Genomic DNA, 23,326 nt, shown 5'->3' with positions numbered 1-23,326 from the left:
AACAGTGAAATATAAGACATAATTTGTGTCTAAGTTTATAGACCTTCTATGTTACTAAATTTCTCTCCTGCTAAATGTGGCAGGTTCTGTTGACTTTTGTCCTTCCCAAGGCCACCAGGAAGTTTAGGAGACCTTTGGAATATGCACACTTCTGTGTAAGTCTTCTTTATGGCCTTAATTCCTTCCCCAGGCCATTTCCTATTCCCTTCTCATCCCAGTTCACAGTAGAGGAGCTGTGCTGCCTGCCCCTTCCTTCTCACCTTTACCAGATTGTCTTACCTGAGACCTAAGATTTCCCCTTCAGGCTGAAGCCACCATCCTACTTGAAGTTTTCACATATGCTAGGCTACATCCCCCATGTTTATTGTTTAGACCTAAATGTAATGTTTATCCTTAAATGTCATCTTGTATTGAAAAGCAGTCTTCTAAATAACTATTTGATCAAAGGAAAATTTAAAACTACCACAACAATCTATTTATAAAGAAAATGAAAACACCTGCAACTACAGGTGTACTCAGAGGCAAAATGATAGCCCCAAATTTTTCCTTTATTAAAGAATAAAAACAGCTGAGATAAGCCTTCAACTCAAGAAGTCTATAAAAGTATTATAAAATAAACATGGAAAGTGTAGAAGACAGCACAGCCAGAAAATACTAGAAATATAATATATATCAAGAGCTGTTTCTTTGAGAATAAAATAAGATAGAAAACCTTTTGGTAAATATTTTGAAGAAAAAGGGAAGAGAAAAGAAAATTTAGAACAAGTGATATACCAGATACAAATTTTGTTTATTGAGAATATTATGTGAAATAAGTAAATTTGAAAATATATCTCAAATAGAATATTTTTGAAAAAATATAAATTGACAAAAGAAAAAATGGGCAATAACCAAGGAATAAATTATAAAAGGTACCAAAGTATTGCCATTCTAAAAGGCTCTAGGACTAGATGGTTTTGCTGGTTGTAAGTTCTAAACTTCAAGGAGCATATAATTCTCATACTATTTAAACTGTTCTAGAACACTATCCAATTTACTTTTTAAGCTAAAACCACCATGATGCAAAACCTGCTCAAAATTGACCCCAAAATATAAAATAGGGAAACATAAATATATGTCAAGTTCACCAGTAAATACAGATCCTCCCAAAATCTTAAATAAACACCAGCAAGCTAATTTCAATACTATATTAACAGAAATCATCTTCCACAATTAACTGTACTGGGAAAGGGTAGTATATGTTCCATTAGAGGACAAGTGAAAAATTGGGAAATATAGGAAAGTTCAAAAAAATTTCATCATAATTCTACCATCCAAAAAATCCATAGTTAACCTTTGCATTTATATCCTTCCAGTGTTTTTTTCTCTGTATATATATTTTGATGTAATTATGGCCATGCTGCTTTGTAGCCAACAGACTGTCAGGGAAAAGCTACATACATGTATCCCATAAGGATCGATTAGGTCCCCAGCTTGGGTGTCAGAGGATACAGAAGCACAGCGGAGGTGAAGGCGCCCACAGAACAGGTGCACCAGCCATCAGCACAGATCCCCACACACTTCTCGAGGGTGGTCACACCTTAGTCCTTTCATGCTCGGGCCTCACATAACTAGTCAAGAAGACTTACACAATCTGTGTGTTTAGTAATCCCATATAAGAGCCTGTTTCTAGACATGAGACCCTTTGATTCTTAAGTAAAATCCAAAGTCAGCAAAACCCTACCCTCTCCAGGGAAAAAGCAGAGTCAGCACCTAGGTATTCCTGATCTACATACGGAAAATCCCGTTTCCTCACAAATGTACTACTGTGACGGGAACTATTCTGCTAATATGTTTATAATGACTGCATACTACCAAAGAGTATTCCCTCATAAAGGTATGTCATTATTTCTTTATTTAACTAACCCCCTATTGATGGGCATTTTTGGTGGTTTACAAATCCTTTCCCATTGGAAATTATATAAGAGCATATATCCTTGTAGATAAATGTTTTTAAACATCTCTGATTATTTTTAGAGGGTAAATTTTTGGAAGCACAGCCTCAGCTCTGTCTCTTACTAGGGACCTTCTTGTCTTTCACCTATAAAGAAGCAAAAAGATACCTACCCTATGAGGAGGCGACCAAGGGATAAAGGAATAAAAATAGTCCTGGGGGTCTGGGGTCTTGAGGGAGGTATTGTCCCTTGTCCTGAGGCACTATTTTGTGTTGGAATATGACTGTTTCCCTCTCCTTGGGTACTGGATGCTCCGTTCTGACTTATTTATAGAGCTTTTTTTGGATTTTTCTAGATTAATGAAAAATGTGCAGCTTTTGCGTTGTCAACAAGTAGTGTTCTAACTTACTTTATAGCTTTCATAGCTGATTTCATCTACTTTTTATGATTCTATAGTGTTTCTGATGGTTACTCTTTTTCCCTTGGAGAAGCCAGAAGCAGCTGACTCTGCTCCAGTTTCTGTGTATGGCTGAGTGTCTGTCAACTCCCTCCACCCCAAGTGCACACACTACACACACACATGTTGTTGCTCTGATGGACCTGGCACAAAGTGGATTCTTAACAAATGTCACCCCAGTGTCATCCCTTACCCCCATGCCATTTACCCTGAACCTACCTTTTAAAGTACTCACCTTTCATCCTTAAATTTTTATAGACTCATTTTATGAGCCATTTTTCTTACAAGGCTATCTATGTGCATTGTTAGTGACATGTTCTTTCTAGCTTTGAACACATACTTATAAAATCTGAGCTTAATTTCCACTGTAAGTGGTTATTAAGTAAATGAATTAATGCCTAATTTGACTGGGTGATAAAAAGGGCAGGCTCTGTAGCAGAGACCCACATGGTTGTTTCATTGATCAGCCTTTGAGACAATTAACCAGATTTGGACATTGGAAGTATTGAACAAAAGGGTTCCTTCCATTGATAAATGTCACATGAGTATCCCTGTTCTAGAACAAGATACTGAGGTGCTTTTCCCTATTCCTCCTGCTAAGTATAGCTAAAGTTCTTAGACAGCATATTTAAAACAAACATAAGACTGAAAGGTAGAGAGAAGGCAGATCAGCTCAGGACTTCAGTCCCACGAAAAGATGCAGCAGTGCCTTCCCTGGGTTTCCTTTTCTCATATAGCCCAGAGTGGATGCTGGAGAAGCCAGCAACCTGGAAATTACAGTAAGCACAGCTTTTTAGAAAAATACCCAGGAAAGCCAGTTCTCTCTGGTCGAAGGACCAGGAAATGGGTATTCTAGCAAAAAGAAAACATTTAGACAATAACTGCTCTATTCTAGCCAAACACCAATGAAAGGAAAAAAAGTGTCCTCATCATCATCAGCAAAGGCCAAGTTGGAAGCCTCGATTTCCTTCCACTGACATTTTAAAATTCAACAAATGAGCTCAACAGTAGAATGAAGAGGACAGAGGAAAGATTCTGTGAACCTGAAGATAGAACAAGAGAAATTTCCAACATGAACGACAGAGAAAAACCAAAGAAGAAAGGAAAGTGGCCAGAGCCTCAGGGGCCTGTGCGTCTATAACAAATCTAACATTTGTGTCCTCAGAGAACCAGAATGAGAGGAGAGGGAAGATGAGGCTGAACAATTATTCAAAAAAGCATTTAAAGTAATAATGTAGTTTCCAAGTTTTGGAAAAAATATAAACCTGGAAGGAAATAATTTTCAACCTAAAATCCTATATCCATTGAAAATTTCCTTCAGGAATGAAGGATAAATGAAGACATTCTAAGATTAAAGAAAGCTAAAAGCATTTGTCACCTGGAGACCTACCCAGAAAGAATGGCCAAAGAAAGTTCTTGAAACAGAAAGGAAATGTTGAAAGAAGGAACCTTGATGAAATAAAATGCTATCCAAAATGAAAGAAGAAAAATAGAGTAAAAATAGGGTAAATACAATAAATTTTCCTTCTTCTCTGGTGTTTCTAAATTGTGTTTGATAGTCAAAGGATAATTTGAAAAATGGTTTGATGTGGTTCTCAATGTAGATAGAAAAAATACCTAAGACAATTAAGGAGGCAAGATTTCTGTGCTTCACCTAAACTGGTAAAATGAGAATACCAGTAGATCATGATAAGTTATGTATATTGTAGCATCTAGAAAAATGATTTAAAACTCTATACAAAGAGACAAATTAAAAAACACTACATGTAAGTGAAAATGTAATTCTATTTTTATTTTCTTACAATTCTATTTCAGTGGTTGCCAGAGGCTGGAGGAAGGGGGCAGGAATGGGTTAGCTGTTTGTTTTTAGTTTCAATAAATTGAATTTAAATATATAGATCATTCTGTAACAGATTTTAAGGAACAGGAAGGCAGAAAAAAGAAAATAGAGGGATCAAGCAGAAATCAAAAAGTAAAATGGCAGATTTAAGCTCTAACCATATCAACAGTTATATTAAATATAAAAGACCTAAATTCACCAATTAAAAGACATAGATTGGCACAGAGGATAAATATAACCCAACTATATGCTGTCCACAAGAAATGCAAGTTAAATATAACAATACAAGTAGGTTGAAAGTAAAAGGATGGAAAATATATACCATGAAAAGAAATACATACCATGAAAATTCAAAGAAAGCCAGAATGGATATATTACTATCAGATAAAATAGACTTCAAAGCAGAGAAAAGTGCCAGGGACATAGTGGGACATTAAATACTAGTAAAAGAGTCAAGTCAGCAAGAAGACATAGCATTCTTAAATTTGTAAGTACCAAACAACAGAGCTGAAAGATACGTGAACCAAAAGCTTACAGAACAGTTTGGCAGTTCCTTTAAAACCTAAACATACAATTATCATACAACTCAGCAATTACACTCCTTGGCATTTGTCCCAGAGAAATGAACATGTACATGCACACAAAAACCTATAACACATACTCATAGCAGACTTATTTGTAATAGCTCAAAACTGGAAACAACCAAAATTCCCTGAGTAGTTGAATGATTAAACAGTGAATGGTTAAACATACATACCATGAAATCAATAAAAAATAACAAGATATACTCAACACTTGGGTGAATCTCAGCATTATGCTGACTGAAGAAAAAAAAAAAAAGGCCCTCTTAAAAGGATAGACACTATGATATTTAAATTATATCTCAATAAATCTCATTTTGAAATAATGCACACTAGATGACACCATTTATTTAACATTCTTAAAATGACAGGATTTTAGAGATGGAAAACATATTAGTAGTTTCCAGGGGTGAGGAATAGGTGGGGCTGAGGGGTAGGTGTGACTCTCAAGGAGTAGCATGAAGGAGATCCTTGTGGTGATGGGACAGTTCTACATCTTGATCGTGGCGGTAGCTACATGAATCTACATGTGACAGTGACGTAGAGCTATCCACACATTGTTCCATTGTCAGTGTCCTGTTTTGATATCATACTATAGTCATATAAGATGCAGTCCAGAGATAAACTGAGCAAGGGGTACATGAGACATCTCTACTACTTTTGCAATTTTTGGCGAATCGATATTTCAAAATTTTAAAAACTTTTAAGTAAGTGGGCTGAGACAGTGAGTATTTTTGGTTAGCCTCTTGTCGTCCCTGCTCATCTAAATCCCTGAGAGAGTTAAAACTCCCAGTTGTGGTCTTTTTTGTTCATCGCTTTTACGTGGAACCATCTGAGGCTTTCAGGATGTGTGATAACAGGACATGGCTCAGGGGACTCAGACCGGCGCTCCATAGGCCTCATCTGACCCACAGATGTTTCATTGCTGACATGCAATGGACCTTTTCATTGTTAGGACTTTTCCAATTAGGTACTAGCATTTTCAAATCAGGAGATTTGATATAAGCATCAGGATTTGGGGTTTTCTCTGAAACATCAAGGGATTTGGTCACACTGGGCTCTCACTTCCACCTGGCAGAGATGCCGGCAGGAGGAGCACTTCAGAGCAGACCAGGCTCTCCAGTTTGACACCCTTCCCTCTAGGGAGCCAAGGATCTGCTGTCATTTATCATCACTTGTTACACATTTGTTTTCTTACACCTGGATATTTATTAATTTATGCTACTTGCCTGGCCCCTGTAGGTTTTCAATTTGTAACCTGTAATATAGATGGTAGCTTTCTAAAGATATCAGTTTTATGAAATCCTAGGCAGCCCCAGAGCAACAGGAAAAATACTTACGTGTATATATAAACATCTCGTGGGGTACTTCATAGTGTAACAAAATACATTGTATAAAAAATCAGTTTTACACACGGTACCAATAATCATTATTTTATTAAGTCAATCAGTATTAGCTGAGAGTCCGTTTATGTCAGACCCCCTGCCAGCTTTGGGGATACAAGGAGAATTTAGGTAATTCCTATCCTTAATATGGGAAGGGCTGCAGTAGAGAAATGAGCGATGTGCTGTAGGGGCTCAGGCGAGGAAACCTCCGTTATGCCTGGGAAAATTGGGGAAAACTTCACAGAAGAGGGAGTGTTGCAACTTGGCCCTGGAGAGAGTCGGAGATGGCAGGAGAAGGGCCCAGGGCTTTCGGCACAGAAATGGCAAGTGCAGACAGACACAGACTGTGAAAATAATAGGAAACTGTTAGGGCTGAGGTTTTGGGGATGGACCCGTGACTGAGGCCAGACCATGAAGAGCTTCAAAAACCATGTTTTTACAGAAGAATTATTCCTGGCGATAATGCAGAACAAACAAAATTATTTTAGTGCAGGGTCCGTGGTCCTGTCAGTTTTGTTTTTTGGAAGATAACTCCAGCAATGCAGATCCTCTTATGCAGGCTTTTACCATTTTCACTTCTCATACTGTGGTTCTAGTTTTAGATCAATTAATATCAATGAAGATGCTTTCAGTACAGGAATCCTGTTGCCAGGGGACTGATTACAGCTTGGAAATCAAGCATTTGTTGGGTTCATACTGAGTGCTGAGTGAGAAGGGGCATAGCCTCTTCTGTGATAGTATCATTCGGCCAGGACCAGTGGGTACCCACAGGACGCAAGTCCCAGTCCTGGGCACCACGGCATCCGCATGGTACCAGCCAGGCAGGGAACCTGCCCCCAGTGACTTGTTGGTTGAAAGCTTTTGTGGACAACTGTATTTATCCAGGCCCCACAATACCCTTGGCAGGCAGGACACCCTGGACTGTGAGAGCCAGGATTTGTCATTTAGGTTCCAGATCTTTTCCTTCACTGTCTGTATTCAGACTTGTCCCAGGCCAGTTCCTGCAAGGAATGTGTCACTGCCGCCAAAAGAAGGGACACAGCACACAGGTCGTTAGAATAAAGCCCGGGACTCTCTCCAAGGTGTATTTGGTCCTGACCGCTAATAAAACCAGCAAGACATTTCATGAAATCAAAATACAAATTTAAATAAACCGTCATGAGAAAGAACTGGGCTAAATCACAGCATATGGAATTCGGAGTACATATAAAGAGATGGGCTCTGAGAGGAAAAAGTGCTGAAGTTGGAAGAGTGCAAGAGGTGCTGAAATCCCCTTAAATATTTTTTTATTGGAAAAGAGAAATTGTAACCTTTTCAAAAGGTTAAATGTTTTTTTAAAAAAACTCATTAAACCAATGATGGGGTTTTTTCTATTGATTTTTTTTTAAATATATCTTTATTGATTTCAGAGAGAGGAAGGGGGAGAGAGAGATGGAAGCATCAATGATGGGAGAGTCATTGATCGGCTGCCTCCTGCACGCCCCTGACTGGGGATCGAGCCGAAACCCGGGCATGTGCCCCGACCGGGAATCAAACCCCGATCTCCCGGATCCTAGTTGACGCTCATCCGCTGAGCCACACCTGGCCAGGCTATTGATATATTTTTTTAATTCAGTAATCACATGTGAGCGCCTGCTACGCCCCAGGCACCCTGCTACATTCAGTGACACAAAGACTTATTCTGTGATCTCGCCGATGTTTTCACGTCTCAGACTGAGTGTTCCCATGTTCCTGGGACGTCATAGTGTCCAAGAACTCTCATAAAAATTGTCCAAGGCCGTGTCATCATGTCAACTAATCTATATTATTGTTTCAGGAAAGAGTTAAGTTTTTCAATTAATTTTTAAAATATCTTGGTACATAAACATGAGAACTAGTGGGTGCACTAAAATTTTAAATGCCCTGTCTTCTCTCAGGAAGGCCTTTCCAGTAGGCCTTCTTCCAAAAGATTCTGTCGCCACAGAGCCCTCCATTCACTGGGACTCGTCCGTCCTCAGTGTTGACCGTCCATCTGGCTTCCTGGCCTTCACCTGCCACCCGCCCTGCGCAGCTGCTCCAGTGGCTCCGTGTGCTCAGGACAGGACACTCTGCGGGGGTCACCGGGGTCAGGACAGTCAGAAGGACCAGCTGCTCCCAGGGGCCCGCAGGAAGCCGAGGTCCTGGAGCAGCCTTCGCAGAGGTGGATGGGGCAGATCTCTTGGTCCCAGACAGGGCCACCAGAGCTCTTCAGGCTCCCACCCTTAGCATGATTCTTTCTGGCGACAGAGTCTCTACTTGGACCGTTGAAACAAAAATATATTCAATTCTGACCCCAGAGGGAGCGTAAGCCCACAGCTCTTAGAGGAAAGCAGGAAGAAAAACCTAAAATCCTTGGCTCTCTCTCAACCGTTTTAAAAACAAATAATAGTTATGCCAGTAAGACTGTCATTTTCTGTGAGTTTCCAAATTTGAGGAAGGAAAACATGAACATGTAAGGCTTTTCTGCCAGTCTAGTTCAGATCAGAGACTCGTCTCCGGGGGCTGGTGTCTCTCTCCCGGTAGGACAGCGGTCGTAAAAGGAAGGCGGCGCGGCAACTGTGTAATGGACGTTTTCCCAGAAATTAAAGGGCTGCGTTTCAAAGGACAGCCGGTGGCTTTGTGGTGCCCGCCCCAGGGACTCCACGCTCTCGGCCGCTCCTGCCGCCCGCAGACCGCCCCGCGCACAGCCCCCCACGCAGCGCCGCATCACACGCGCTTCGCTGTTTGAATGGAAGCAGGTAGAAAGCACTGGTCTGTGATCAAAGCCTGTGGCCATCACATAACACCCATCAAAGTGCTTTTTATTCATCTCCGTTTCCCAGATTTCAGAAAATGTCATCCACAGTGTGGCAGGGGGGGGGCCGTACCTCTTTCCTCTGCCATGTGTTCCTTCGCTTTGGGGGGTTTTCGGATTTGGTCTGGTTTTATTAGTGGGGGGTGTTTGTTTTCTGGAGCCCAGCCCCCCCCCCCGGTGTTTTGGGGGCCTCCTGACAAACGATTACCATGGATCCCAGGTATTCGTGTTTGGTCTGAGTCTAATGGCGCTTTTTTGTTTTTAATGACTTCACTGTTAGTAGCCATCTCAACTCTGCCAGCAGAAAAGATAGATTTTAGCTCATAAGGGAAGAAAGCAATATTACAGCCCTTTGATCACTGACCTTCCCTGCCCTGCCTCTGTCTAAAGAGCCAGGACTTCTCACTCAACACCACACACAAATGAGAGGCGGCCGAAGGAATCCCTGCAGCTCAGGCAAGGCATGAACGGGCAGGTGTTGTCTGACGTCGAAGGATTTTGTCAGACCATAGGTGTGGACCACAACACTGGGGGAGAAATAGAAACCACCAGGCAAGGTTGCTGTCCAACGCACTCTTTCCCTAACCCTGCCGTTCAAAAGGTGCTTTTATTTTAAGACCTATCCTGCAAGGCAGGTTTTTGTCGTATCATGCTTCTGGAGGCCAGGTTCCAATGAGTATCCCCCCTTAACCCCCTCAGTGTCCCCACACTAAGGATTTATGAGATTCTGTCCTTGGGCGGAGCATTGGTTAAGGACGGAAGGGGCTGGTGAAAGGGTCCCTGACCTTGTCCAGGCTGAACTGCACTGAGGCCCGAGACCCTGCCGAGCCCCCGGCCCTCGGCCTTCACTCACGTGCAGTCCTAGTGAAGCAGTGGTCACGTGGGAAGGGTAAGCAAAGGGTTGCTGTCCACATAAAAAAGTGATCAGTGCATTTCTGAGTTTAGCATTTGGCCTCAAGAGAACAGATTTAGATGTGCTTCGTTAATACAGACTTTGAATATGTTGAATATTATGTGGGTACCAAAGCATTCTTCTTGACCCGAACACTCTGTGTGTCCGTGTGCTGTTACCGCGTTTGTGGTTCATTAATTACCACTAGAAAACGTCCATTTTTCCTGTTCTTTTTGAGTATGTCATTTGAGTAGATAACTCCCTGGCAAATTTCAGCACGGATGTGAACATAAAGTATAATTGGAGACGTTACTTGCTCTAAGCCCGCCGCTTTACTGGGGTTGCATTTTAAAATCTGGACTATAGGAAAACATGTACGTGATGGATCTTCAGCTCTTAAATAAAGGGCTCCAAGGAAAACGACCGTTGACTCGGCAAACCAGCCCCTGTGTAGACAACAGAGCTCAACCCCGTGGACAGGAAGAGGTGGGATGCGGGTTATGTAACCGCCGGCCCGCGGTCTCCGGAACCTTCCAGTGGGCCAGGAGGGAACAGAGCAGAACACTGTTCCCTTCCTCGCAGCCCGCATCTTAAAAATAACGCAAACAGACCTTTTCAATTTTTACAAACTATTCCAAGCATCTCGGATGCCCTTGCACCTGTGACGATGAGGTCGGGGACGCGTCTGGAGAGGGGTTCTGAGAAAGCGCAGCAGATAGGAACAGCCGTCGGGGATCGCACTGGCCGTGCAGACGGCGTGCCTGATCGCCAGGGCGCCCGGCTCTCGCTCCCGATGTTATTTACATATACGGAGTGTTTTTCTTTAGCCGCTAGGACCTGACCCTGACGGTTGCCCTTCCCGCGCCGGGGGATGGCGGGCAGAGGCGCCGCCCGGCCCTCCCGCCCCGTCGGCGGCGTCCCGCGTGTGCTCACTTGGCTTTCCTTCCCTTTCCTCCCCGGGCCCTGCGCGCCCGCAGCGGCGCCGTCCAGCAGGCCGGCTGCAGAGCCTCGGCGCCCTCCAGCAAGGGCAGCAGCAGCGGCAGCAGCAGCAGCGGCAGCAGCTCGTCCAGTGACTCGGAGAGCAGCTCGGGATCCGACTCCGAGACCGAGAGCAGCTCCAGCGAGAGCGAGGGCAGCAAGCCTGCCCGCTTCTCCAGCCCCGAGGTAAGACCCGCCCTGGCCCGGGCCCCTGGGGGGTCAGCCAGCCCGTGGGCTCCGGTTCTCCCAGGTCCGCACCCTGTGCTAGGACGGCCAGCAGCATCCCTGAGGCCGCCGCCTCCTGGCAGCCTGCCAGGGTTGGTTGGGGCCGCCTCCCCTTGGCAGCCTGCCAGGGTTGGTTGGGGCCGCCTCCCCTTGGCAGCCTGCCAGGGTTGGTTGGGGCTCATCATGTTCACTACTCCGCCCCCTCCTGGCGGTTCTCTTATTTACAGAGCTTCCTGGGGAGCACGGAAGCGTCGTCTTTCATTGTCCGAAAATCTCTGCGTTGACTTCCAGAAATTTCCAGATACGCTGTAACTGTCACTGACTGGAAATACCCCTGTGGGTCGGGTCTCCCTGAGGGTCGGCGAGGCACTAACCAGCAGGGCGGTTTACTGCCCGGAAGGCGGGGTCTCCCGTACATCACGGGAAAGGGGTTTTATGGATGAGACGTGGTAAGACCTTACGTTTCTGCAGTTTGTCACCGAGCAGAAGAACAGAGCTATGAGTATGAATAACGCCTTCTTAACTGTGTTTTCTTTGTGAAAAGAAAAAAAGAAAAAGAAAAATGACCGTGAGTCTACGAATAATAATGAAACCTTTTATAGCTGTAATGAGTATCTATGTGGGAGATTGAGATGCCTCGTATAAAAACATTATAAGCTACCAATAAAAACATTGCTATTTCTACTTTAACGGGGGAAAATTAAATAGTATTTCAGAGCAGGGAGGTTCTTGGGAGAGGGTTGAGAGCAAATCTCTCAAGTTCATGGCTCTGGAAGGGTAGACTTTGATTTCTAACAAAGGAATAAAATACAGTTTCTTCTCGAGTGCATAGACATTTGACATTACCGTGGATCGTGGGATTTAATTTTCACCTAACAAGCCACTGTATCACTTCCGGGCCCAGATTTCTAAAGAGGCTCTGAAATGAAGCCAGAGCCGCTTATGGAAACCACGGCAGTGGGAGGGAGCTCCGTGGGGAGGCACAGCTGTCCCAGCTTTTGTACCTGTGCCTGAGGACACTGGAAAGCAGCCGTGGTTTTATCTGAGGTCCATAGAGTGGCTCTTAATTCCCCCAGGATGGTCCCCTTCCAGTAGCACTGAGAAACCCAGGGCAGTAATACTTCCCACACTCCTCATTTCTCCTCCAGCATCTTTCTGCTCTACTCTGAGCTCTCACCATTCATCCTGAAATAAGCCATCTCTCCTTCACTTCTCTCCTCTTTCCATGAGGCTCACCCCCCCTTCTCCCCCCCCCCCATATAAGGGGAAGGCTCTTAGCAACACTAACCTATAAAAGCCACAGGTTGATATAACCCTGTCTTTTCCCAGAAACTAAATTATTATCCCTTCTTTACAATTTGATTCACTCATTTAGTATGCATTCAACAAATATGTATCGAGCATCCGCCACAGACCTGGTGCTTGGCCCTGGGACACAGCATTTATCTGACATGTCCCTGTCTTCACAGGGAATAATTAGAAACCAAAAAAATAAAAAAATACAGGAGTTCAGTAAAACAAAGGAGTTAAACGGGCTTCTTCAAAGCCAACGTTATGCTATAATTTGTTGAGAAATTCCAGAATAGTATTAGTTATAAGAAATAACTGGGTTCCAGGGGCATTGCAGAAGCCGAGGAGGGCAGTGGAGCCAGATTAAAAGGTTAGTGTCTGTGAAGACGCCCCCATCCAGGCCCTTCTCAGTGACTTTGAAGGTTAAATTCATGAGCAGCTGAGTTTTATTCTCGTGAATGAGGCGGAAACCCAGCCTAAGAGAGGTTCGGTTATTAGGTGCTTTAAGCAAGTTCTCTCTAAATGTCACTGAGATAATTACAAAGGCCCGAGCCCCTCGGTGATGAAAGGAAGCGCTCGTCGTTTCCTCCAGCGGCCATCCGAGGCCCCTCGCTAAGCAGGAGGCTCCGCCGACGCAGCCTCCAAGTTCAGGTCGCCTGAGGCCACGACACAGGTTTCAGCCTCTTGCTTCTCTGTGTGGGGAATATAGAAGTGGCCCTCAAGGTGCTAGCCACCCTGCACGTTACTTCTTTCTGCTAGAAAGGGAGGTCTTCGTTGGAATAAAAATAAGGTTCCTTTTAACATTTTCCCCAGGATTAATGCAGACACGTGCCCTTTAGGAGTAAAGCAAATTTGCAGAATGAAAATTGCCAAGAAGGGAAGTAGTGTAATGGGTCTGGCCCTCCACGGTGTCACTGTTTCCCTCTGGCCGAGCCGGCCCAGGTCACCTTGCAGAGAGCGGTCAGGCTCAGTTCCCCGGGCCCGCAGGACACGGGAGCTCTGTGTAGCCGCACACCTCCCATCCCGCCGTGCAGATTGGTTCATGCTGCTTAGAAGCGAAGCGTTTCGGACCCTCACTCCCCCTCCGGGTAGCAGCCTGATGCGGGGCTAGAAGGAGGCCCTCACGAGGTTGCAAGGACCTTGGGTTGCCCCCTCGGCGTGCAGGCACCGGAAGCCCGCGGGGCTCGGCTGAGCTTCGCCTGAGCTGTCCTTCAAGGCCGTGCTCGTGGACAGACTCCGCCTTCCACCCGACTCACCGCAGCGCGATGCCTGTCCGCACGCTGGTGCAGAAGGGCCGCTGCAGACACTGGTTGCATCACGCAGGTCCCACCCTCCGGCTTGCTGTTCGCTTAGTGCGCTCAGCCTAATTTTTTTCACGTGAGTTTCATCTCCTCTGGCCTGGTGCATCCTTTCGTGTCAGAGCTTTACAGGGGAAAGCAACTCCCCCTCGGCCAGCAGATTGCACCTACGCACCGAGCTTCAACCCGCGTCATGCGGTTTTGAGGAGGGCCAGGAGTAAGTCAGCTCCACCCGTCTCTTTAGGGCTTCACCCACCCTAGTACTGCTCCTGTAAACTGTTTTCCACTGGACATTTCCCTCACTGATCTGACCATGGGAACTTTCCTCGTGGACTATATGAACTAAAAGCACATTTTGGAAAATGCTGCCCTGGATTGTTCTTGAAAACCAGCAGAAATGTGGTGCAAGTTACTCACTGATGGGACAGCTTCTCCTTAACAAGGCGTCTGTGGGGTGCATGGCAGTGGGTGTGTGAAGGACATGGGTGGCCAGGGACTAGAGTGCTCGGTGGAGGGCTGAGGCCTGAGTCAGAGCCGAGATTAATCAGGGAGGAGGGTCATGACTGAAAATATAAAGCAGCAAGCAAGCAAACAAAACACGGGGCAGAAACCCTGGTGGGTGGCTCCCGAAGTCGGCCGTCCTGGCAGCAGGCCATGCAAACAAGTCCCATCTCTGGCCTCCCCCCCCTTCACTGCCGCTTCAGTCTCACAGTTCAGGTTCCTTGGCCACTAAGGCCCCATCCGCAAAAGGCAACTATTCCTGGGCTGCCTGATCTGAGAGGTGGTTCTGGGGAATGAACGATGCAAGTCTAGTGACAGCTATTGTGAATTGTTCTCCGGAGCAGTCATAGCAGTCCGCCTCCCTAGCCTACTGCAGACACTGCAAGGGACACACAGAAACAGAGACTGGCTCCCGCCTAAGAGAAGGGTGGGCTTTGCTGAAGACACAGCACACACATGAAGCAAATATGAGCGTTCAAAGGCCGTGCAGTTGAGGATAATAGAAAGCACAGGTATTGTTTGGAGAGTTAGTGGTATTCTCCAAAAATCAGACCTAATTCTATCATCTTAGGTTGAAGACTGACATTTCTCAGTGGAATGAGGTACCCCTTCTTTGAAGCTATGCCAGGCACGGGGAGATCAGGCAAAGCAGCAGGGGAGAGAACCTGGTCTTTAAACCTAGACAAAGACGGCTTTAGTCTCGGTGGTGCCTGATAGCTGTGCAGCTTTGGACATGTCACTTAACCTCTCTGATTCTCATCTACAAATCAGGGGGAATAATATTTCTTATCTGTATGGATTAAATTAGATGGCATGTGAAGCAGGAGGTACACTGTACGTGTCCCGGGAAAAAAAGATGACCGTAAGGTGATGGATGCCCTGAACGCCAGCCTGGGAAATTTGGATTTTGTTTGAGAGGCAATAGGAGGTCCTTGTAGATCCTTGAGAAAGGAAGCATGATTTAGGGGTGTGTTGTAAATGGTACTTCAGACTGATTTCTTCAGCTGTGAAGTGAAAAGAAAAAAATGACCCTAAAGCACATCAGGCAGTGGGCCCATACTGAATTTATTAAATTCCCCCTTCACTGTTAATGCTCCCATCAGGAAATCTCAGGAGATGTGAGCTGTGGAAGGCTCGGGACGGTGGGGGGAGCGAAAGTCACGTTAAGCGAGGCAGTGGGCCAGCGTGAGGGGCATGCTCTGCCTTAGCATTGGCTCTCATCCCAATAGGCGCCCTCTGTCTGCAAGAGGCCCCCTCCGCCTCCATTCCTATTTACTGTGCCCCATTTGTCTAGGGAAGCTGAGGCACACAGTCCCTGAGGTGTCAGTGGTCACAGAGTGAGAGAAATGGGGGTGGGAGGAGACAGTAACAGAGGCCATAAATTGTTTGCCGCCAAATTAGCTTTCAGCCACCCTCAGCTCATCTCCGGGAAGGTGACACCTTCCCCCTGTCAAGAAGCTGCCCTGTGTCCCGCTGTCCTGCTTTCTCCGTGGCGTGCATCTCCAGCCGCAGTATGTGTCCCCGGGTGTGCTCTGTGCGTGCCCTGTGTTCCTTTTCTCCGGAGAAGCCAAAGCAGAGCGAGGTCAGAATCTCCATATTACAGCTCAGGGCTGCCAGAAAGATCTTGTTCTTTTGTGTCTTGCTCTGGAGCCCTGGTCTTTTTGGTGCGTGAGAACAAACAGAGCAAACCAGGCCCCCCTTCAGGGCCACGAGGGTTTCTCCTCCCACGCCTGTGTCCCAGGGCGAAGCCTCTCCATCCCACCGCCCAGGGCAGGGGCCTCAGATCCTCACATTGGAGTCCAATGCAGTGTCACTTGTCCCTCCCAGTCACCGGCCTCCCGGTGCCGTGGTCCCCAGAGGGGCTGTCGGTCCTATATGTTTTGAAGAACCAGCAGGATGTCCCTGACCCCTGCCATGGCTCTAGTGCCCAGTTCCCACAGCCTGTGTCCCTTCACCCAGGCCCAGGCCCCTCTGGCCTGTCAGAGGCTCCCATCTTCCTGAGCTGTGCCCCCAGACTCAGCCAGGCTCCTGTTGTCCCTTCACTCTCCTCATGTGTATGTCCCCAGTTCTGCTTTTTTTTTTTTTTTTTTAATATATCTTTATTGATTTCAGAGAGAGGAAAGGAGAGGGAGAGAGAGAGATAGAAACATCAATGATGAGAGAGTCATTGATTGAGCCCACAACCGGGGCATGTGCCCTGACCGGGAATCGAACCCCGATCGCCTGGATCCTAGGTCGACGCTCAACCGCTGAGCCACGCCCGGCCGAGCCCCAGTTCTGCTCTTAATGTGGCCCCCTACTATTGAATAACAAATCTTGATACATAAAAATGAGCTTTTGAAATTATTATGTTTTTTAAAAAAAGGTTTTCTCCTACAAGGGAGCCTGACTTGCTCTAGACTTTAACTTATCATGTTCAAAAGGCCAAGCAATGTCGTCTTTATTTTAGGCTGGTATCGAGTCTCCCCCGAAACAGCAGATGCCACAATCAGAGGCTGGGAGGCTGCAGGGAAGGAAAAATGCATCACCTTAATCACTCAAAATAGTTTCCCCATTTCACATATAGTCACAAATCGCAAACACTCTGGCTAGAGTTCTATACTTTTCTATTAATAATCATAGATGATAGATAAATTAACTTTTATTAGAAATCAACCAATCAAACACTCTGCTCTTAACCTTTTTATGAGACACAGGACTATGGCCTTCTCTCAGAAAAAGGCATCTATGGAACATTTCACATTCTGTCTCGGGGCATTCATTGGCCCCCTGGAACCAATCTGTGGGGCGGTTTAATACCTATAATACCCATGGGGTGCTCTAAGTCAGCAACATGCTTGCAGGAAAGGTTTCCATCGTCTGAAACATTTCTGGCTCGGTGTGGAAGCAGGTTGAGGATAGACCAACCAAGTCCCGCCGCCAGAGAGCGTGGGGCACACGCAGGCCTCTCAATGGGAGTGCTCCGCCACCAGACAGCATCTCCCCACGGTTTCCGACCCTGCTAGGACCTGTGCCCTCCTTGCCTTCACCGCATGAACTATTGTTAATTCTTTGAGACTATAGGTTCCACTTAGCCCCCTCTTCTATTTTTTTAAAAGTATTTTATTGATTTTTTTTTAGAGAGAGGAAGGCAGAGGGAAAGAGAGAGAGAAACATCAATGTGAGAGCGGAACATCAGTTGGCTGCCTCCTGCACGGCTCGCCCCTCACCCGGGATGGAGCCCGCAACCCGGGCATGCGCCCTGACCGGGAATAGAACTGGCAACCTTTTGGTGCACAGGATGACGCCCAACCAACTGAGCCATACTGGCCAGGGCGATCCCCCTCTTCCGATGTCCCCCCAGATTTTAAGTCTTACGGAAAATGAGCGCTTTAACGCTCAGGCCCTCCCAGCGGTTCCCCAGTTACCTTCCGTGGCATCTCGTTTATGCGTGCGTGTGTGTGTAACTATAAAGCGTAGACATTGTACAGCACTCAGAGGTGTTGGAAATGGGTTCTAGTGAAGCACAGTGCTGCCCCTGAAATTTTCCTAATTGGCTTCAAAGTACTGCCCTGACGTGGTGGTGGCCGGGGACAGGAAAGGGATGCCACCCTGCCCCCCGGGTGCCCGCGGAGAGCTGCCCCGCACGCTGCTGCTCCCGTGCCCCTTTCCCTTCCCGCCCCTTCTCTCCTGCTCACACGCCTAGAGGAGTAAGGGAAGCTGAAAACAGCCAGGCCCCTTTCGCGTGAGTCCGTAATAAAGATGTTTTGTTTCGTTGCTGGCTTTCTGCTTTTAGGCTGAGCCCGCGTCCTCCAACAAGTGGCAGCTGGATAAATGGCTCAACAAAGTTAATCCCCACAAGCCGCCTATTCTGATCCAAAATGAAAGCCACGGCCTGGAGAGCAGTCAGTACTACACCCCGGGGAAAGACCAAGCTCAGGACTGCGGGAAACTCCCCGACGGCTGCCAGCCCAGCCTGAGAGACAAGGACATCAAGAGCGCCTGCAAGGAAGAGCAGCGGCCAAGGACAGCTAACAAGGCCCCGGGGACTAAGGGGGTGAAGCAGAAGTCCCCGCCTGCGGCCGTGGCCGTGGCGGTGACCGCAGCCGCCCCGCCGCCCCCGGTCCCCGGCGCGCCCCCGGAGAGCGCACCCGCGCCCACGCGGAGGTCTGCGGGCAAGAAGCCCCCCAGGCGCACCGAGAGGACCTCTGCGGGCGACAGCGCTAACTGCCAGCGGTCGGAGGAGCCCGCGGATGCGCTGGGGACCAGCGCGGCCATCCCTCCCGAGCCCACCAAAGCCAGGCCCTGTGCCAACAGCAGGACGAGCCACCGCAAGGAGCTGCGCTCCTCGGTCACCTGCGAGAAGCGCCGCACGCGGGGACTGAGCAGGATCGTCCCCAAGTCCAAGGAGTTCATCGAGACAGAGTCTTCGTCTTCGTCGTCCTCGGACTCGGACCTGGAGTCGGAGCAGGAGGAGTACCCCCTGGCCAAAGCGCAGGCCGTGGCCGCCGCCGCCGCAACTGACCAGAGGCTCAAGGAGGCCGCCAGCAGCGTCAGCAGTGGCGGGGGCCCCCGCGCACCCGTCGGCTCCATCAACGCCAGGACCACCAGCGACATCGCCAAGGAGCTGGAGGAGCAGTTCTACACGCTGGTCCCCTTCGGCCGCAACGAGCTTCTCTCTCCCCTGAAGGACAGTGACGAGGTCAGGTCTCTCTGGGTGAAAATTGACCTGTCCCTCCTGTCCAGGATCCCAGAACACTTGCCCCAGGAGCCCGGAGTGTTCAGTGCTCCTGCGGCCAAGGACGCTGAGAGCGCACCTCCGAGCCACCCATCCGACATACCCTTAGAAAAGGCTTTGCCAAAGTCCAAGAGGAAACGCAAGGTAGGCTTGGGGTTGAGGGACTGGCGGGCAGGAGGGCTGTCCCTTACTTAAGGTGTTGGGGGGCAGGTGACAGGGCACCAGTAGGCGCTGGTCTGGAATGCGGGGCGTCAGCAGTTCCGTGTGTCTTTACCCAGTAAGCATTCATACAGTGCTTTGTACATGCCCGATACTGTTGGAAATAATTGGCTTACATTAACTCAGTTAAGCCCTTAAAGCCACCCGCTGCCCGAAGTACCGTTATTCCCGTTTTATAGCTGAGTAACTAAGTCCCGTCCCGCTGCGTGTTGGAGTAGACATTCAGGAAATCTCCATCCAGTGCGTGCCGAGGCGGGCTGGAGGCCGGGCCTGCAGCAGAGCTCACCGCATGGCGAACCCCGTTCTTTGCTGGGAGGGATGTGGTGACGTCAACGGTGGGATCATTCACTGAGTCAGGAGCCAACAGAATTTAAGCCTGTGACTGGGGTGACGCATAAAGACGGACGCACCTGGGCCAGGCGCTGTGGGATGGGCCCTGGGAGAGGAACACCAGCCTGTGGCTTCAGAGCCCGCGGCCTCTGTTGCTCCCAGTCATGTTGATCGGGGAGCTTGGTGGCAGAGAGGGGCTGAGAACAGGGCCCTGAGGGGGAGGGACGTTGGAATACAGTCCTGTGCCCTATCACGACTGGGATTCATTCTGAGAAACGCATTGCTGGTGACTTCTTTCTTGCTCAGACCTCATAGAGTGAAGGGACACACAGCTAGATGGTCTGGCCTGCTGCACACCTAGGCTGTAGGGGAGCCCCTGCTGCTCCCGGGCTCCAAGCCTGCACAGCATGTTGCTGTTCAAAACAGCGTAACATTAAGTCAAGCGCAAGAGGAAATGATGCAGTGAAGAGACAGGTAGACACGACGTGTGTGAAGCCGCCGCTGGCCTAAAACGGCATGCTGTTTACAGAAAGCCACCTTTACTAGGTAGAAAGAGTAAAAAGTATAGTAAATACGTAAGCAGGTCACATGGCTGTTCATTACATTGTCAAGGATCATGCCCTGCACATGTAGCATGTGCTATACTTTCACATGACTGGCAGGGAGCAGGTTTGTTTGCACCGCCTCACCACAGACAGCGCGCGTCGTGCGTTGTGCTGTGATAGATATGAGGGCGGCCACAGCATCGTGAAGCGATGGGAGTGTTTCAGCTCCACTGTCATCTCATGGGACCAGCCTCTTCCGCGCAGCCCGTCGTTGACTAAAACGTCATCGCGTGGCACGTGACTGTAATCAGAGGGCCGAGCGTGAAGTGGCGCCAGGAGAGGAGAAAAGGGTACAGGGGAGCGAAGGGCAGGTCAAGGACGGGGGAGCTGCAAACACATCTGGAAGCAGACCCAAGTGCTCAGCACTTTTCCAAGATGTTTGAGCGTAGGAATAACTCAGTCACAAATTAAAGGCAATTTTGAGGATTTTCGTTCCCTCCTGTTACTGTCTCTTCAAAAGTAACTTGGGCCACAGTGAAACACACAGTGGGTGACAAACCAAAGGTTGCAGTAATAATGGATGGTTCCAAAGTTAGGGCAAAATCATTAACAGTTGACACACGTGCATGTTCCTCGGGAGGGATGCCGTTCTAAGCACTTTGTACATAGTAAACCATTGAGTCCTTATAACTTTATGAGGCAGATATTATTGTCATGCCCATTTTATAGATGAGGAAACTGAGGCTCAGGAGCTTAAAGCAACCTGCCCAGGTTCGTGGGGTGATTAAGGGGCAGAGCAGGAGTGAGCCCAGGCTGTCTGGCTCAGGGTCTCCCATAGAAGTCAGCCTTAGGTTTGTGCAGTACTTTCCCACAGGGACCCCGCTCAGAAGGCTCGGACTTGGGAGTTTAATGCTTGTGGTTGCCATCTTCAGGTTCTTCATTTTATCTTTTAATTTGTGTTTTGTAAGTGAAATGTGATGGGACAATAGAGCATGCATAGGACCATGTGGAGTTTTGACCCACCTGTGGTCCCACCTGTTTCCCCAGGACAGGTTCTGCCTGCCCTTTGGCCTCTTTGCACTCCTGACCCTTCCAGGGACAGGGCTGCTGCCCTGGGCCCCCAGGGTCCAAGGGGTAGGCACAGGGAAGGTCCAGTCAGGATGGGCATCTCGCCCAACTGCAGACTAGGTACTGAGTAGTCCCGGAGAGGAGACTGCAATCCCCTAAGCATTGATGGTTTTCCTTGGGTTGTGGGGTGGGCCGTGGAAAGGGGAAGTGCCTGACGAGACTTTCTACCTCTCAACAGGTGGGGCCCACGACTGGCAGGCAGTGGAGTCCCTCTGCTGGTGGGCTGCACACACGCTTCCAGTCACAGGACAGGACTCCTGGGCACTTGAGAGTCTATACTTGACCCCCACCCCTACCCCAGCCAAGTATGCCAACCCCCCAGGGAGCACAGTATAAAATAGCAAATAAACACCACCATGGCAGATCAAGAGAAAGACTTTGAGAGACAGGAAATGTTTTCTACTTTAGTACTTTATAGGTTACTCTTCCTGCTTTTTAAAAAAATTTTGTGGTATAATTGACATATTAGTTTCTGGTCTACAGTGTAATGATTCTGTATTTGTGTACTTGCAAAGTGATCATGACAATAAGTCCAATTAACATCCATCATCATACAGAGTTACAAATTTTATTTCTTCTGGTGAGACCTTTCAGGATCTGCTCTCCTGCCTACTTTCAGATACGCAGTACAGCGTTATCAACGGGAGTCTCCATGCCGTCCACTCCATCCCAGGACGTTTCTGTTATGCAACTGGAAGTTCGCGCCTTCCGATTCCCTTCACCCCTTTTTCCCACTCTCCCCCCAAACCCCTAGACAACCACCAATCTGTTCTCTCCATACATAAGCCTGGGATTTTATTTGTTTCTTTGTTTTTTAGATTTCACATGCAAGTGAGATCATACAGTATTTATGTTTTTCTGTCCGACTTATTTTACTTAGCAGAATGCCTTCAAGGTCAATCCATGTTACAAATGGCAAGGTTTTACCCTTTTTTATGGCTGAGTAATATTCCTGTGTGTGTGTGTGAATATATATATTATATATATAATTTCTTTATCCACTCACCCATTGATGCTAAGCAGGCTGTTTCCACATCTTGGCTCTTGTTAATAACGCTGCAGTGAACATGGGATGCAGATATCTTGTTGAGTTAGTGGTTTCATTTTCTTCAGATGAGCACCCAGAAGTGGAATTGCCGAATCAGATGGTAATTCTATTTTTAATTTTTTGAGGAACCTCCATACTGTTTTTCACAGTGGCTACGCCAATTCACATTCCCAGCAGCAGTGTAGAAGGGTTTTCTTTTCTCCATGTTCTTGCCAACACTTGTTGTTTCTTGTCTTTTTGACAATAGCCATTATAATGGGTGTGAGGTGACATCTCACTGTGGTTTCGGTTACCATTTCCCTGGTCATGAGGGATGCTGAGCATCTCTTCATGCCCCTGGATGTCCTTTCTGGAGAAATGTCTGTTCAGGTCCTCAGCCCCTTTTTTTGACCAGATTGTTTGTTTTTGGTCTTTTTGCTGTTGAGTTCTGTGAGTTCTTTATATATTTTGGTTATTAGCTTCGTAGCAGATACATGGTTTGCAAATATTTTCTCCCATTCAGTAGGTTATCTTTCCATTTTGTTGATGGTTTCCTTGGCTGTGCAGAAGCTTTTTAGTTTGATGTAATCCCACTTGTTTATTTTTGCTTTTGTTGCCTTTGCTGTGGGTGTCAAATACAAAAAAAGGAAATTCATCTCCAAGACAAGAGTCTTTTTCTGCTTTTTGAACAAGGGGCCCAACATTTTCATTTTGTGCTGAACCAGCAAATTACGTAGCCCTCCCCGGCCTCCTGGGTGACCTCAATCTGGTGACCTTATCTTCTCTTTATGTCACTTTCTTCATCTGTAAAATGGTGACACCTTTGCAAAGGCATTGTCAAGTCCAAACAATATAATTCAGTTATATGGGTTAGCTCACTACTTCCCTACCCCTCTTCCTGTTTCCCTCTAGATACCTGCTCTCCTCATTACTTTTGGATTGATTTATCCATCAATCCCCAGGTGGTTTGACTCAGTCATTTGATCACCTGGGGATTGATGGATACATGGATAGGCTAATGGAAAGGGGGGGAGGGGTAAGAGAGATACATCGATACATGAGAAATATACAGAGATAGAAATTGACAAACATCGAATGGACATACAGATCGCTGTACAGGCACACACAGATATAGAGGAGATGTGCAGAAAGATGTTTATATAACTT

At 47.3% G+C, this 23,326-nt stretch overlaps 1 protein-coding gene across 6 annotated transcripts in view; it reads left to right on the top strand.

The window, feature by feature from the left end:
- AFF3 (ALF transcription elongation factor 3) overlaps positions 1-23,326 on the top strand; it is a 472,487-nt gene that overhangs the window by 411,342 nt on the left and 37,819 nt on the right. For all 6 annotated transcript variants that reach the window (XM_081156102.1, XM_081156098.1, XM_081156097.1 and 3 more), the window contains 2 exons: positions 10,879-11,065; positions 17,969-19,054. In XM_081156102.1, the coding sequence (XP_081012228.1) occupies positions 10,879-11,065; positions 17,969-19,054 (1,273 nt within the window). The remainder of the gene's footprint in view (positions 1-10,878; positions 11,066-17,968; positions 19,055-23,326) is intronic.

Source organism: Miniopterus schreibersii (assembly GCF_964146895.1).
Source record: "Miniopterus schreibersii genome assembly, chromosome: 13".
In the NCBI taxonomy this organism is placed as follows: Eukaryota; Metazoa; Chordata; class Mammalia; order Chiroptera; family Miniopteridae; genus Miniopterus; species Miniopterus schreibersii.
The sequence above is the reverse complement of the archived record's forward strand: the minus strand, read 5'-3'. Positions and strand labels throughout refer to the sequence as shown.